Source organism: Melospiza melodia, chromosome 5, assembly GCF_035770615.1.
Source record: "Melospiza melodia melodia isolate bMelMel2 chromosome 5, bMelMel2.pri, whole genome shotgun sequence".
NCBI lineage: Eukaryota > Metazoa > Chordata > Aves > Passeriformes > Passerellidae > Melospiza > Melospiza melodia.
This window is the reverse complement of record NC_086198.1, coordinates 18,514,067-18,527,493: the sequence shown is the minus strand read 5'-3', so window position 1 is coordinate 18,527,493 and position 13,427 is coordinate 18,514,067. Positions and strand designations below refer to the sequence as shown.

Sequence of the window (13,427 nt, the reverse complement as noted above, 5' to 3'; positions counted from 1 at the left end):
ATGTTATGTAATTTTCCTATGTAGGGTGAACCAGGCCTTCCTGGGCTTCCTGGACTTCCTGGAATAAAGGTAAATACTGTAGTACCTTTTGTACTGGGTGGGAATACAACAAAGAGGGGGGAAGTGCAAGAATGTGGCTCAAATGGACTTACTGTATTGTGTTATATCCTTTTCTGTGTCTCTGGGATTAAAGTGGTTTTTTTTACAGCAAGTTCTCATGTAAAAAATTGGTTAAGTATCTGTGAGTAGGCAAACAGTATATCTTACATTAAAATGTGAGGCAGAACATTCTAGTTATTTCTTTTAAAAAAACTTTCCATTTCTTTAATGGAAAAGGAAAAAATCATCATCAAAGTTTTAGTTGGTTTCCACTTCTATGTGTGCTTTCCAGTAGCAATGTTCTCCTGAATTAACCAAACCTCCAGCCAGGGAACTACATTAATTATACACAGGCAGTGCAGACCTGGCTCTGTTGACAAAAATACTCTGTGCTCCATTACACAGCAGTGATTTCCACTACAAGTCAAAATGTTTTAATAATACTCTGTTCAGTATTAGCTACAGTCCCTGACACAATACCTGGTTTAGCCCCTGGCTTCCAGTTTGTCTGGAATCTTTAGGTAAGTTGATACAAAAGACACATACTTGGTTTAGTTCTAGCAGAAGTTTTTACTTTGGGATCTGCAGACACTTGCTCAGCTTGAGCTGTAACTGTGTAATTCTGCACAGAGTGAGCAGATTCACATAACCCGAGTGCAGATCAGAATGGCCACTTTTCCTTTGTGTCAAAGACTGTCCTTTGAAAACAAAATCTCTTGGAAACATTTTCTTTCCATGCCATCATGGCCCTGTGTATGTCTCAGGGAGAAAGTTTATAGGATTTCCCCCTAACAAGGAGGATAATTCAGAGGCCAAACTCTTGTCCATTGTGGTAGGATTCAGGATTTATCTCATGGAATGTAACATTTGCAGTGATTTTCTCAAGGGACCTGTGAATTGCCACAGTATTGAAGCATAATGTCCCTTCTGTGTTACTAGTGAACTATGGGAAAAAAATTGAATGTGCATATTAAATTTTGTGTGTTGTAGCAGCTTAAAATATAGTTCCTGTGGAGGTTGTTCATTTTCTGCAAGAACAAACTCTGTACTGAGTAGTGAAGATCATGCAGGAGAAGTCTTGTGTGATTGAGCTATTTTTATTAGTGCCTTTGGCAGCAATCCCTATTCTGTTTACTTTAACAGTGAGCAAAGAGGTAGCTCAGATGGAGGTCAGTGGGGCACTTGCCTGAGGCACTCATCCCAGGGACACCTGCCAAAAGCAACTGGAGCTGTGGCTGGGCTTTGGGGTTCCCATGTTCATGCACACCACATGTCCATGATATAACCAGTAAATAAAAAAAGTCTACATCTGAGTGGCTGCTCTGGGAAAATTATTTGTTGGCAGTAAGAATGGCTCAGAAGTGCAGCTTCCAGAATCACCTGAAAGATAAAATGTGAAGTGAAAAACGAATGAAGTGTGGGAGTTTTGCCCAGTGAAAATTTGTTTCCAAATTCAGTGGATACAGTGGAAAAACAGTACAGTTGCCTGCAGAGCAAAATGAAATCATTTGGTCAAATATTAATCATTTAGGAAAATACTTTCTCCTGTTTAAAATCCAGTCCAGAGGGAGACTGGTGGTGTTTCAGTGAAGAAATTCAATCCAGTGCAATTCTGCATTGTCCTGAAACCTGGATGGTGACAAGGAAGCAGAGCATGCACAGAACAGAGCAAAGCATATCTGGTCACATCAGACTTGCAGGATGGTTGCTGTTCATTTCAAGGGATTTGTAAGCTCTCTTTTATTAAGCAATCTGTAGTAAAACTAACCCCTAGATTCTTCTGAGTCCCTGAGACTATGTCTGTGGCATGAGAAGCGGTAGCAGAATGGCTGGAGTTAGGAATATGGGCACTCATCAGCAAAGGTAAAGTAGGAGTTTCCCCCCTTTTCTCACCCTCCCTTTTAGCAAAGATTTATGCACCACCATGGTGCATAAATCATTATGTGGATTTCCAAAAACAACAACATTGTTATCTTATAGAGAAGCAAATTTCCAGTGCTCTGGTGTTGATCAAAAGCTACTTGGAAATAACAGTGACAGGATGAGAAACTTGAGTGTGGGGGAAACTCAGTTGTCTGGGCTTGGAATCACTTGGTGCTGTCATCTTGTACAAAACCAAGAGGAATCTTCCTTGGAGCAGTGACTTCTTTTTTTTGTTTCGTCCTTCTGGAGTCATCCTTGTTTGTTGCAATTTTTTTTCTGGGATTTTGGGTTCTGTTTCCATGTGGACTTTATAAAACTCTCCAAGATATGTCTTTGCTACTCTATTTTACCAGTGATAGGCAGTAGTGGTATAACATCAAAGACCTAGGAGAAACCTCTTACAGTGTCATTGCAACATCTAAGAACTTGTTACAAAATTTAAGTTTCCATAAGGAAAATTTTTCCTAACAAACAGATTATACTGTTCTCATGCATTTGTGTGCCAGCCCAGTAGCTGTTGGCAGAGATTTTTCAGGCTTTTTCCAAACTTTGTGAGAGGTAAGGAAAAGATCAAGGTACAGATTTATTGTACACATTGAAATTTCCTGGATGTAGTTCTTAAATGTTAAATATTAAGTCCTGTTTTCCTTTAATCTGTTAGTTGAACTTAAAATTGCTTCCTTGTGCCTGTTTCTCTCCAGTGGCAGGCTGTATTATGAAATGTTTTAGGTAATTGTGGACATGCACAGCACTCTTCACAAAAGCTAAACCAACCTGTGCTAACACAAATTCTGTGCCAGGCAGTCTCTCCAGCTACAACTCATCTTTCTTCCCATGGTTGAACAAGCTTCCCAAGACATTCAGTGCTCTGTACTTCAACATACATAAAGGATTAAGGAACACTAATCGCTGAGAAACTTTCAGCTTCTTATAATGCCATTTCAGTTAATTAATCAAGGTTCCTGGGAGCCTGTAAGGACTTGGATGAATGTGATACTGCAGTCTGAATGAGTGGCAACATTGGACAGACATGCAAGTATCACATCTGAATTCAGGGTATACAGCAGGGTATTTTATTACTTACTTTTCTAGACCCATTCACCAGGCACATGCGGATGGTTTGGGAGTGTTTCCTGTTCCTTTTCGTTCTCTCCTCCTTTGTCAGTTGGTGCCATGGAGGAAACACAAGTGCACTCAGTTATTTCCAAGACAGTGTAGAGGCTGTCTATGACATGCTGGAGAAATGTTTCTCAAGCACCTGTTGCTGTTTAGGAATGGCTGGAAACTTAATGAGCCCTGAATGTGTTCCACCTAAACTCAGAATATTAACTCATCACTCTACTATCCCCCAAGTGATGCCAAGCAGACACAGAAGCCTGTCTGTGAAACACAAACTTCATATATCTGTTTTATCTCATAGCTTTTGCAGGAAGATACTTACAAAGCAGCACTTGCTTACTGTGATGGAAATCATGCATGCTCTCATTCACTGTAATGTCAGACCTCTCAAATCTGTTGCACTGCATTTTCTGGAATTTGGCCTGTACAGTCCTCAGTTCCTCACTGCAGTGAGAAGCCTTCACAAAACACAAGCCTCTTCTCAATTAACAGCACCTTTTGCAGGATCTAGATTTTCTATGGTATTTCTATGGCATTTGTCCCTCAGATGTTAAAACAAATACTGAACCAAAGCTTATTGAGCACATGCAAATTTTTATTTTATAATTTTCAAGAAAATTGAACCTTTGAGTGGTTTGACATGAGAAGAGAAAGGCTGTTTAGCCCTTCTGCTTTTGGGAAGTATGGAAAACTTTCTGTGTTTCAAAATTTAGTGGAAGTGGCTGATTCAATAGACTTGCCAGTATGCAGTGTCTTGCATCTTTCTGTACAATTATATTGGATTGACTTTCCTGGCACTGTGCCTGAGCAAGGTTTCAGAAAAACCTGGATAAAGATATGGGAATTTGAATCAATTTTATATCCTTTTATTTTTCTTTTGATGAAAGCAAAAGAGGTTCTATTTTTTTCTGTATCTAAATTTCTTATTTATATATACCTACTCAGAGATTTTATCTTCTAAAGACTAAACAACTCTCTGCTCCACAGAATGTATTTTTTTAAGGTCTAAAAGACTTGATACAACTTTCACCCAGTTAGTTCTGTTAGAAAAGAGAAATTTCAGAGGAAATGAGAGAGAATTTTCCAGCTGAATGCATAGAAGTTAGTCTCCTATTTAAACTCTTGTAGAAAAGAGAGCAACTGTTGTTGAAGCTTATGTGTTTAAGTCCTGCTCTTACCATCTGACAGCAAAATCAGAGGAAATCTGAAGTGAATGGTAGGTCTAAGCATTTTGGTTTGGAGTCAATGCCCTTTACTGCCTACAGGAAAGTTTGGTAAATTCTCCTTTTCTCCCAGGAGTTCTTAGGAAGGCTGTTCTTTTTCTGATTTTCCGTATGCATTTTTCCTTTTCTGTATTTCCACTCTTCTTCCTGTTTTTATCCCTTGATAGCGTTAACAGTAATCCTGCAGCGTGTCTCTGTCTCTCTCTCTACTTCTCTCTCTCTCTTCCCCTCTCTGCAGGTTCTGGGTGTAAATGGGAACTGATCTAAAAAATGGGACTTAGTACCCACCTTTGGTGGGCTGGGTTTCAGAAGTTTCTCTGTGCATTGGTAGCTAAAATACATTACACAACTGTGCAGTTGAGTATTTGCTTTCCATAATGGAAGTAGGTATACAAACATATATCTGTATATTGCACTTTCTTCATTGATTCCTAGCTGCTTTCCATATATTATGGCAGTAATCAATTGCATAGGGTAGACATTGAATTTCCAGGAACTGATTTTGAGGATCAAGGCCAGAAAACGAAATCATCATTAATATTGGATGGCTTGCATGTGTCAGGGGTGTAAGATCTAGATAAATTCTTCGAGTTCTTTTTGATTTCTCCCAAACTATATCCTCCAAATCTCTTATTTTCTGTTCTGGGAAAAAACTAAAACATAAGGAACTGAAACACAGAATGTTGTTTCCTCTAAAGCTATTAATAGTTGGAAGACTGAGTTTATAAGAACTGCTTCACAGCATATGTTTTATAACATAGCTTAAATTTTCATTGTACAAAAGAAAGTGCCAATCAAAAATTTTGGAAACAGTTTAATGGAGTCAGAATCCAACACCCTACTGTATTCAGAAATCAAATATTTTGTCATTCATAAAGAAGACTTGAATCAGTAATCTGAAATTATTTCTCAAATATAATGTCAGAAATAAGGCATGCAGTAAAGCTCCTTAGCTTTCAGAAAACCAAGAAAATTCCTTAGATTTGTCATGTAAGTCATTTTTAACAGAAACAATTTGGGGCCAAACTCTCCATCATTTAGCAGTTTGGTCATAAAAAATAATTGAAAATTAGGTGCTCATTGCAACAAGTGTTTTTATTCTATCCTTAAAAAATACTTACCATGCTGACTTGGAGTATAATTAGCCTTAAAGCAAGAAGTCCCTTATATGATTAATGAATGCAGAATTAATCAGAATCGTTACTGGCTCTGATAGCACTCTCCCAAAGCAACATACTTTCTAGGGAGACAGGACTTAAAAGCAAGAAGAAAATTAGGCTCACTAAAAAGCAATATATGTCATACAAAGTGAGGTTTGTTGTAAAACCTCAGGGTTTCAGCCAGGTTTTACTTCCCTAACTCCAAATGAATCATAAAGTCTAAATACGCTTTTGGAAATTCTAAACCACAATTGTTTTTCTAAGTTTAGAGAACGATTAGGGAGTAAAGATATTGTTTCAAATGCGATGAGTGAGCCAGACAACCTGTTTTAACTGGCAATTTCTGGAGCCAATTCTAAAGTGATATGAAAAGCCTTAAGAAAGACCTTATGAAATGGGGTTAGGGTTACTTTTTTTTATCAGATTTCCTTGTACCTTGTTCATTTCCTTCTTAGGAGCTGAATACTGTAGTCATCCTGAGAGGAAAATTCCCATGGACGTCAGGCTATATATATAAGTCCCCCTAATGCCCTTCACAGTGACAAAGTACTCTCTGACTTGTATAGACTAGGGCCAGTTGAGTTTCTGAGAAATTGCTTCACTGGAGCTAAGTGCTGCACCCAGAGGGAGGGCATGAGCAAGTGCAGCTCCACAGACCACCATGGATTGCTGTGCTACAGGATCCTGAGAATTTGGCCCTCACCCCTCTCCAGAGTGGAGGGGTTGCAGTGTTCTTGTTAGATAGCAACCTCAAAAACAAAGTCTTTTGGACAGCAGGTGGCAACTTATGGAAAATCAACACAGGTACTCATGAACCAAATCCAATTTATTACAGCTTCATAGCTGTGCTTCAAATTATCTTGCATCTGGATTTGGGGTCTTTTTCAATAGCTCTTCTATATGTCCCCACCTTTGCAGGATTATTTTGGTAGTGTTAGGCAAGGAAAGGGCATCACACTGGTTTTGTTTTAAATATTCTCATAAGTGAGCCAGGGTAACACTGAAGACAATGCCTGGTCTCTTGATGTTATTAAATGAGGACCCTTCCACATCAGTCCTCATCAGAAAGGAACTTTGGGGTCTCCCAAATTCTGTGACTCTTGAAGAATTTGCATGCTGGCCCATGCTAGACAGGAATTTTGGAGGTCCACTAGACTTGCAGAGAGGAGTTTGGAATCTCCAAGCCTGTCCAAAGCTGTGTGTTCAAGCATGGTTGTGGTTTTCCTCCATCCCGCACCACTAGGTTTTCTGTTAATGGAAAAGGTGCGGTGCATCCCCCTTTCTGGAGTCCTCCACAGAAATTCAGGATGCTTCGGTGTGGTTTGCCAACTCAGAGGTGTGCACACAGGAGCCTTGACCTTGGTACATTTGGATTTCCAAGAGAATGCCAGGGAGAGATGTTTGTGTGTGTCCTGCCTTGTGGCAGACCTGCCAGTCAGCCCAGGAGGCACAGAACTTCCATGGTGCTGGTAATGGGGCCAACATTGAACAAAGTCTTTCAGGACCAGTGAACAATGTAATAAAGGTCCGAGTTAGACATTTCAATTTCTCTAGCTAGTTCTAGTGCATAGCACTAGATAAGAATAAGGTTTGAAATTACATTCTCCTTTCAAATTCATGGTCTAAGGGTTGGTTTAGTCACATTTCTGTAGCATACAGAAAACACTGTAATAATCTGATGTAGCTGGAATATAGTAAGGTAACCATGACACTTACAAGTAGGATGGTAATTTCAGAAATGGCAGAGAATTTATTTCATTGTTATAGGAAAGTTGTGGTTTGGATGTCTTCCTGCAGCACAGGTTTCTTTTTTAGGAATTCATTGATCTGGATGTGAAAATGTGTTGTATAGTCATTAGGAGAGTGATTAAAGGAATAAGAAACTTCTGTGGGAAAACAGTGTACCCAACAACTGCTGTTCTCTGCTGATTGCTGCATCAGCATAAAGCTTTGTATTTCAGGCACTGGGAGAGGAATAGGTGTGTCTGTGAGAACAAGGTTTCAAGCAATGATGGTGATGTGTGTCCCAGCTGTGCAATGGAGGCTAATTCTGACCTAATATGGTATTAGAACTACACTGTTAATAAACATTTGCCAAATTAGTGATGTTTAAAACAGAAACCAGCAGTGAAAATGTAATTTCCACTGCTGTACCTTTTTTAAGCAAAAGTCCAAGTTTTAGGCATCATGGGTTCTGTAAAACCTAAAGCTGACGGTGAGAGTGAACTAAAGTGGTTCTTAAGGGTAACCTCTAGTATCAAAGCTGGCCTCTGCTTCAGCCCATGAAAGCTTTGATCATCATGAAAACCAGTTCTAATTATGTCTAGATAATAACCCTCATAAAAATCTGACTATCCTATGAAGTAAATAACAAGGTGGCTTTTTAATATTAAATTCTGATTCTGCTCACATTGCACCAGGTTTACGGCATTTTAGGGCCTTTTTCTGCTTCGGACTGTTATAAGAGGTGAAAATGAACATTAGCAATGTTTGTAAATGGTAGTATTTAATTTGTTATCTAGCCACATTGAGTATTTCCACAGTCAGCAAATATTTGAGAATGAAAATGAGCATGCATGGGGGTAGTCTCTTAAAATATTAACACATAAAGACACTAAAAATTGTTCTTAATATCATAACGCATCACTTCTGTAGACTGGAAGAAATTCACAAGCTTGTTGTTTGTTTTCTTTTTTAACCAAGTTTCCCGTGTTGTGATTAATACAAATTGCTCCAAGTCTGACAGTGGATGAAGTTTGAATGCTGAAAGATGCCTTGTTGACATGTTGTGCAATGTGATGGTTTCTAAGCAGTGATTTCATAACTATACTAAAGGGTTAAACTAAAAACTAAAATGTGTGACAGACTCATCATTTGCTGATGGCTTTCTATACAGCTGCCAAACTGTACTTCAGATGACAGTATTACAGATTTTGTGTTGCCTGTCCCAGCTTTAGCAGGCAAAGAAGATTACTGTACATTCTAACTGGATAAAACCTTGATTTTATTATAACAAGTGGTAGTGAGATGTTTGGAAAAGTATTACAAGTCTTGGTGACTCTGATCACTTGCGTTCCTCTCAGCCTTTCACGGCAGCTAGAACAAATTCTGAGTTCATTTAAGGAAGAGACTTATGAACAGGAGGTGCTTCAGTGAACACCAGAGCTGCAGTGTTGTCAAACCACAGTGCCCTCCCAAGCCAACCTTTGCCCTTACTTTGCTGCTGCTGTGTGCTAGCTAAATCAAATATGTCATATATTTACAAAAAAAGCTAAAGCCTTTAAGTCTTAATTTTCTAACCACATTCCTGTACAGCTCTGGAATCTTTTTTGTGTCATGGACTAATCATAAAGGTCTTTCCCTTGCCTTTGCATAACTGGGACACCAGCATGCCTTGCTGAGAGGAAACTGTTTTCTTTACATTTCACACATCACTGGTAGTGCCAATTTTGATAGATTCCTTTTTTGTTTGGTTGGGTTTTTGCTATCTGAGTGGCATAAAAGATAGCATAAAGCACAAAGTCATCAATATTATGGCAGGATGCAGAAGTATACCCAATGAACATTAACATTTTACTTAATGCCTTATGCTGTAGTTACACTCAAGAGATTTGAAATATTAGAGAAGACATGGCTTAGTTTCAAACCATTCAAACACGTTGTCTTTTTACTTAGAAGCTTAGTTCAGGTGGCAAATCAGATCTGTTTTTTTAATCTACTTATCCTCTCTAGCACGGGATAGAGGGAGAATTGCATGTTTTTCTTTATGTAGCCAGGTTTTAACTACTGCAGTTTGTTTCATGTGTGATAAGAATACCCTGTTGGATCACGTTCAGCTTGGCATCCACTGTAACTCCTGCATCTTTCCCAGCAGAGCTGCTGCTCACCCTGTAGGTTCCTTCTCTCTGCTGACACACCACTTCTTCCACTCCACATTTCAAAACATTTTAAAGCTCTATGCCATGTAAGACCTGTATTCTACTTATGCTAATTAAACTGCCAACTTATACCATTATCCATTCCACTAGCTTTTGCAAAGCATCTTTTTCTTCTCTCTTTAGAGATTTTGGGGGAAGGAGGGGCTGCTTCTTGGACTTTGGCCGGGAGTTTTCTTGTAGTGTGCAACTGGTATAGTCCTGAGCAAAGAAAAGAATTTGATTCAAAAACTGCATCAGCCTTTGAGTCACGCCTTACCACTGAAAAGAATCATGTAGTCACTGTGTATTTTTTCTGCCTGAAGTCATAATAAGCTGGCCAAAAAATTAGCCCGGGCAAATTCAGTATTAAAACAACATGGGGCTGTTGAGTGCTCTCTCATTCTAAAATAAATGATTGGAGCTGCATTTTTCTTCATTTACTGAAATTGAAGTGCTTCCATCTGCAGTGACAACCTTATGTTACTCTTGTTGGTGTAATATAGGTTGGTGACAACCTTATGTTACTCTTGTTGGTACTAATATAAAGAATTCTAAACTCTTAAGTTTTTTTTCTTACGAGAGCAAAAAAGAAAACTCCACTTGCTTCTCTGTGACATGTTTGTCTCAGTTTATTTCTTTACCATATTTTGAATCACAGCCAGCTGGAACTTCATGTGAGAAAGCTCATTATTACTTGTATTTTTTTTATAAGCTAAATGGGGGTCCCTGGGAGCTTGCTGTCATCCTTGATATAACCACAGGGAAGATTTCTTTGGCTTTGAACTGTTAATGATGGATTGCTGATGAGAGCACAGATGAATGTGCAAGAATACTTCCTAATTTGCTCTCCATGTGCAGTATCTCCATACCTGTATTTCTGAGGAGGGAAAGAGGTGAAGAGAATTGTTATTCAACTACTCAAATGCACTGTCTCTGTATATTGTCAGTAGTGATATCACTACAGGATTGTGATCTATCTGTCTTTTAGCTATTTTAAGAGGCATTTGATGGGTAATTTTTAGTCATTAAGTTTAGGGATATTGCAAAAGGGCTAATTAAATAAATACTAATTGGGTTACATAACTGATTTTAAAATTTACAATAGTTTGTACATATATTTTCTTGGTTCAAAAAAATGCAAGATTAACGAGCAGGAAAGCTTATTCAGGAGAGTTTTTGAAGGAAAGCATATGGCTTATTAATCTTGCATTGTCTCTCTTTAGACATGGAGATAGGTAATAAAATATGGCCTTACTCTTCTGCTCACTGCTGCTTCTACTGCAACTCTGCTTGATTCTTGCTATTTGTCTGTCCTCTTTGCTCAATTGAATGGTAAGGAAGGGGGCAGAACAGAGAGGGAACGAGGAAAGCTGTGGCTTATTGCCAGCTGCTCACGGACTAAGAAATTGTCTGGGTGCAGAGAACTGAAGTATTTTACTGTCAGAATGAGGAGGGAAGGTACCATGGTACCATGGTACTGCAAGTTCCTGACTTGAAAGGAGACACAACACATCACAACAGTGCCATCTCCATTTGTCACTGCTTTGTCACACAGCACTCCTGCCCATCTATTCACATGGTGCAGTAGGAAACCACCTCAAAACACATTGCTGAAATGAGCTGTCCCTTTTAAATTTAGGAACACTCAGCTCTCTCCTCCTGCCTTCAGACTTGGATAATAGTTTGATGTGTTACATTACAGACCAGGTTGCACATTAACATTCCTTAACCTCATAAACCCCGTGTTTGACACCTCCTGCTTCATTTGCATCTCATCTGCTATGTAGTGGCTTGCTGCAGGAATTTGTGCTGATGAAAGTAACCCATGGCAAAAAGTACTTCTGTGTAACTGTTGCATCACAGCTGGAGAGCTGTAAGATATACAGGGGAAAATACCACCCGGAATAAACTTGTGTTATTATATTTGTGTACTGCTGAATAAGTAACCCTCTCATATTGTGTTTTTAAAGGGTGAACCAGGTTTCATTGGTCCACAAGGAGAACCTGGGTTGCCAGGGCTACCAGGAACAAAGGTAAGGGTAATGGGCCAATGCTCTGGTGTGAAGCCCCTGGAGCTGATGTCAAATTCAGCTTTCCTCAGCAAGCAGGAGAGACTGAGGCTACTACTGGAGACAATGTGAAAAGTCATGCACCAGTGCTATGAGATAGATATATAGATATTTATGTAGGTGCCATCAAAAAATGTGAAGGCAGATGTTAGTTACATCATAACTTTAGTTAATATCATCTTTTTTTGTGTTAGAATCCCCAAATCTAGTTGTTCAAGAGGCAAAATAGGCATGATTGAAGAAACTATGTTTTCATAAACATGAGGTTTTTAGGAAGATTACTTGAAACTTTGTGCAGGAAGCAGAATTGTGATACTACCTACCAGATTCTGAAAATACGGATAGACTAAACCACTGTTTCTGCTGTTTGCTTAGTTTCTTTGATCCTGCTGAGTTGGTGGTGTGCTAAAGGCTGCCCAGTATTTTGTGATATATCTGTGTCTGTTTCAATAGGGTGACAGAGGAGAGGCAGGCCCTGTTGGGAAGGGTGAGCGAGGGGAACCTGGAATCCCTGGACCAAAGGTCAGTCTGATTTTTACACTGGAAATGTTTTGTTAGTTTTGCACCTATGAACACATCTTTGCCTGCTGAAAAGTAGAACAAAACTTGGTGAGTGAACTTTTAAATGAAAATGCTGTCAAATGCTCTACTTCAGTCCAGAAGACAATGGCAGTTTTGTGTTCACAGCTGTGAACTGCAGTCTGAATGGACTTTTATTTGGTCTGCAAAGTAAAGACACTACCTATGTACACTGTCATGGAATTGGCCTAATTCATTCCAGATGAAGTACTGACCTCTGGGTCCCTAACTTTCAGCATTGAAGTTTGAACTCTTTGACCACTGTAGCAATTGAATGCAGAGAAAATCCATTTTGCATGCTGTTTTCTAACTCTCTAAGAAAGAGATCAATCTAACTACTTTTAGCATTGTCTTAATATTTCCCCTGGTGTTGGTACTATCAAGTTTTTCTTTTCTGATGGATTTTGAAAACAATGAGGTTAATTTTGTGATCCTTGGCCAGTTAGTTCGTATTCACCTGAACTGTTGGGAAAAAATGTTGTGATAACACTTTATTTTATTCTCCTTCTGTTAGAATTTTTAACTGTCTTCTCTATCTCTTGGCTATCATTTCTCAGGAGCAATGGAATGACATAGCTCATTCCTGAAAACCAGTGATAATGATGCCTATCTTTACTAATGCCAATACTACTTTTCCTTTGGAAGGGTGGAATCTGTGACCATTGCACTCTAGTGTTAAAGAATGTATTGATCTGGGTGCTGTTAAAATAAATACCTTAAAAATCATTAGCTTGGGTATTTCTGCTGTTCCAAACTGTAGTTAGTGATTACTAATTTCTTTTTCTCTGCACTCCCATTTCTCTACCATTTTTCTCCTATCTTCCTTCAAACAGGGGAAAACAGGTGAACCTGGATCTAGAGGCCCCAAAGGGTCAAAGGTTAGTAGTAAAGAAACTGTCTTTAGGGAACTAATTAACATTTTTAGGATCAATTATTTGTAACATTTCTCTTTAAAAGAACTTGTAACAGTCTGCAGTGTTCTTTATAAGTGAAACCTTCTGACCTTCGATTTTAGATAAAAAGTTTAGTTATGTCACATGGATTTTAAACACTGTGATTCTAATCCTTTTTCTGTTGTAACATCCATTCCACTCTGCTGCTGTTTCCCTCATGCAACTTGGTTTCTCTCTGTGTAACTGATGTGTGTTAGTCCTCCCACATGCCAAGACCCAGTGCTTGACTGTGCTGTTATTTGGTTTGCAATAATTTTATGGATCCAAACTCTGATGAGCTAGGAATCAGAGGTATTCCAAGTACTGCAGGCTGAGATATGATGGTCAGAAGTCTCACAAAGGCAAGAGTTGTTGATTGTGTTGCTGCTTTACCTGCTTTAAAAAG

The 13,427-nt window shown here is 38.9% G+C and overlaps 1 protein-coding gene across 1 annotated transcript in view; it reads left to right on the top strand.

Annotated features, from left to right (window-relative positions):
• COL25A1 (collagen type XXV alpha 1 chain) overlaps nt 1-13,427 on the top strand; it is a 297,045-nt gene that overhangs the window by 245,664 nt on the left and 37,954 nt on the right. Inside the window, exons 18-21 of the mRNA XM_063156471.1 lie at nt 25-69; nt 11,412-11,474; nt 11,964-12,032; nt 12,923-12,967. Coding sequence (XP_063012541.1) covers nt 25-69; nt 11,412-11,474; nt 11,964-12,032; nt 12,923-12,967 — 222 coding nt within the window. The remainder of the gene's footprint in view (nt 1-24; nt 70-11,411; nt 11,475-11,963; nt 12,033-12,922; nt 12,968-13,427) is intronic.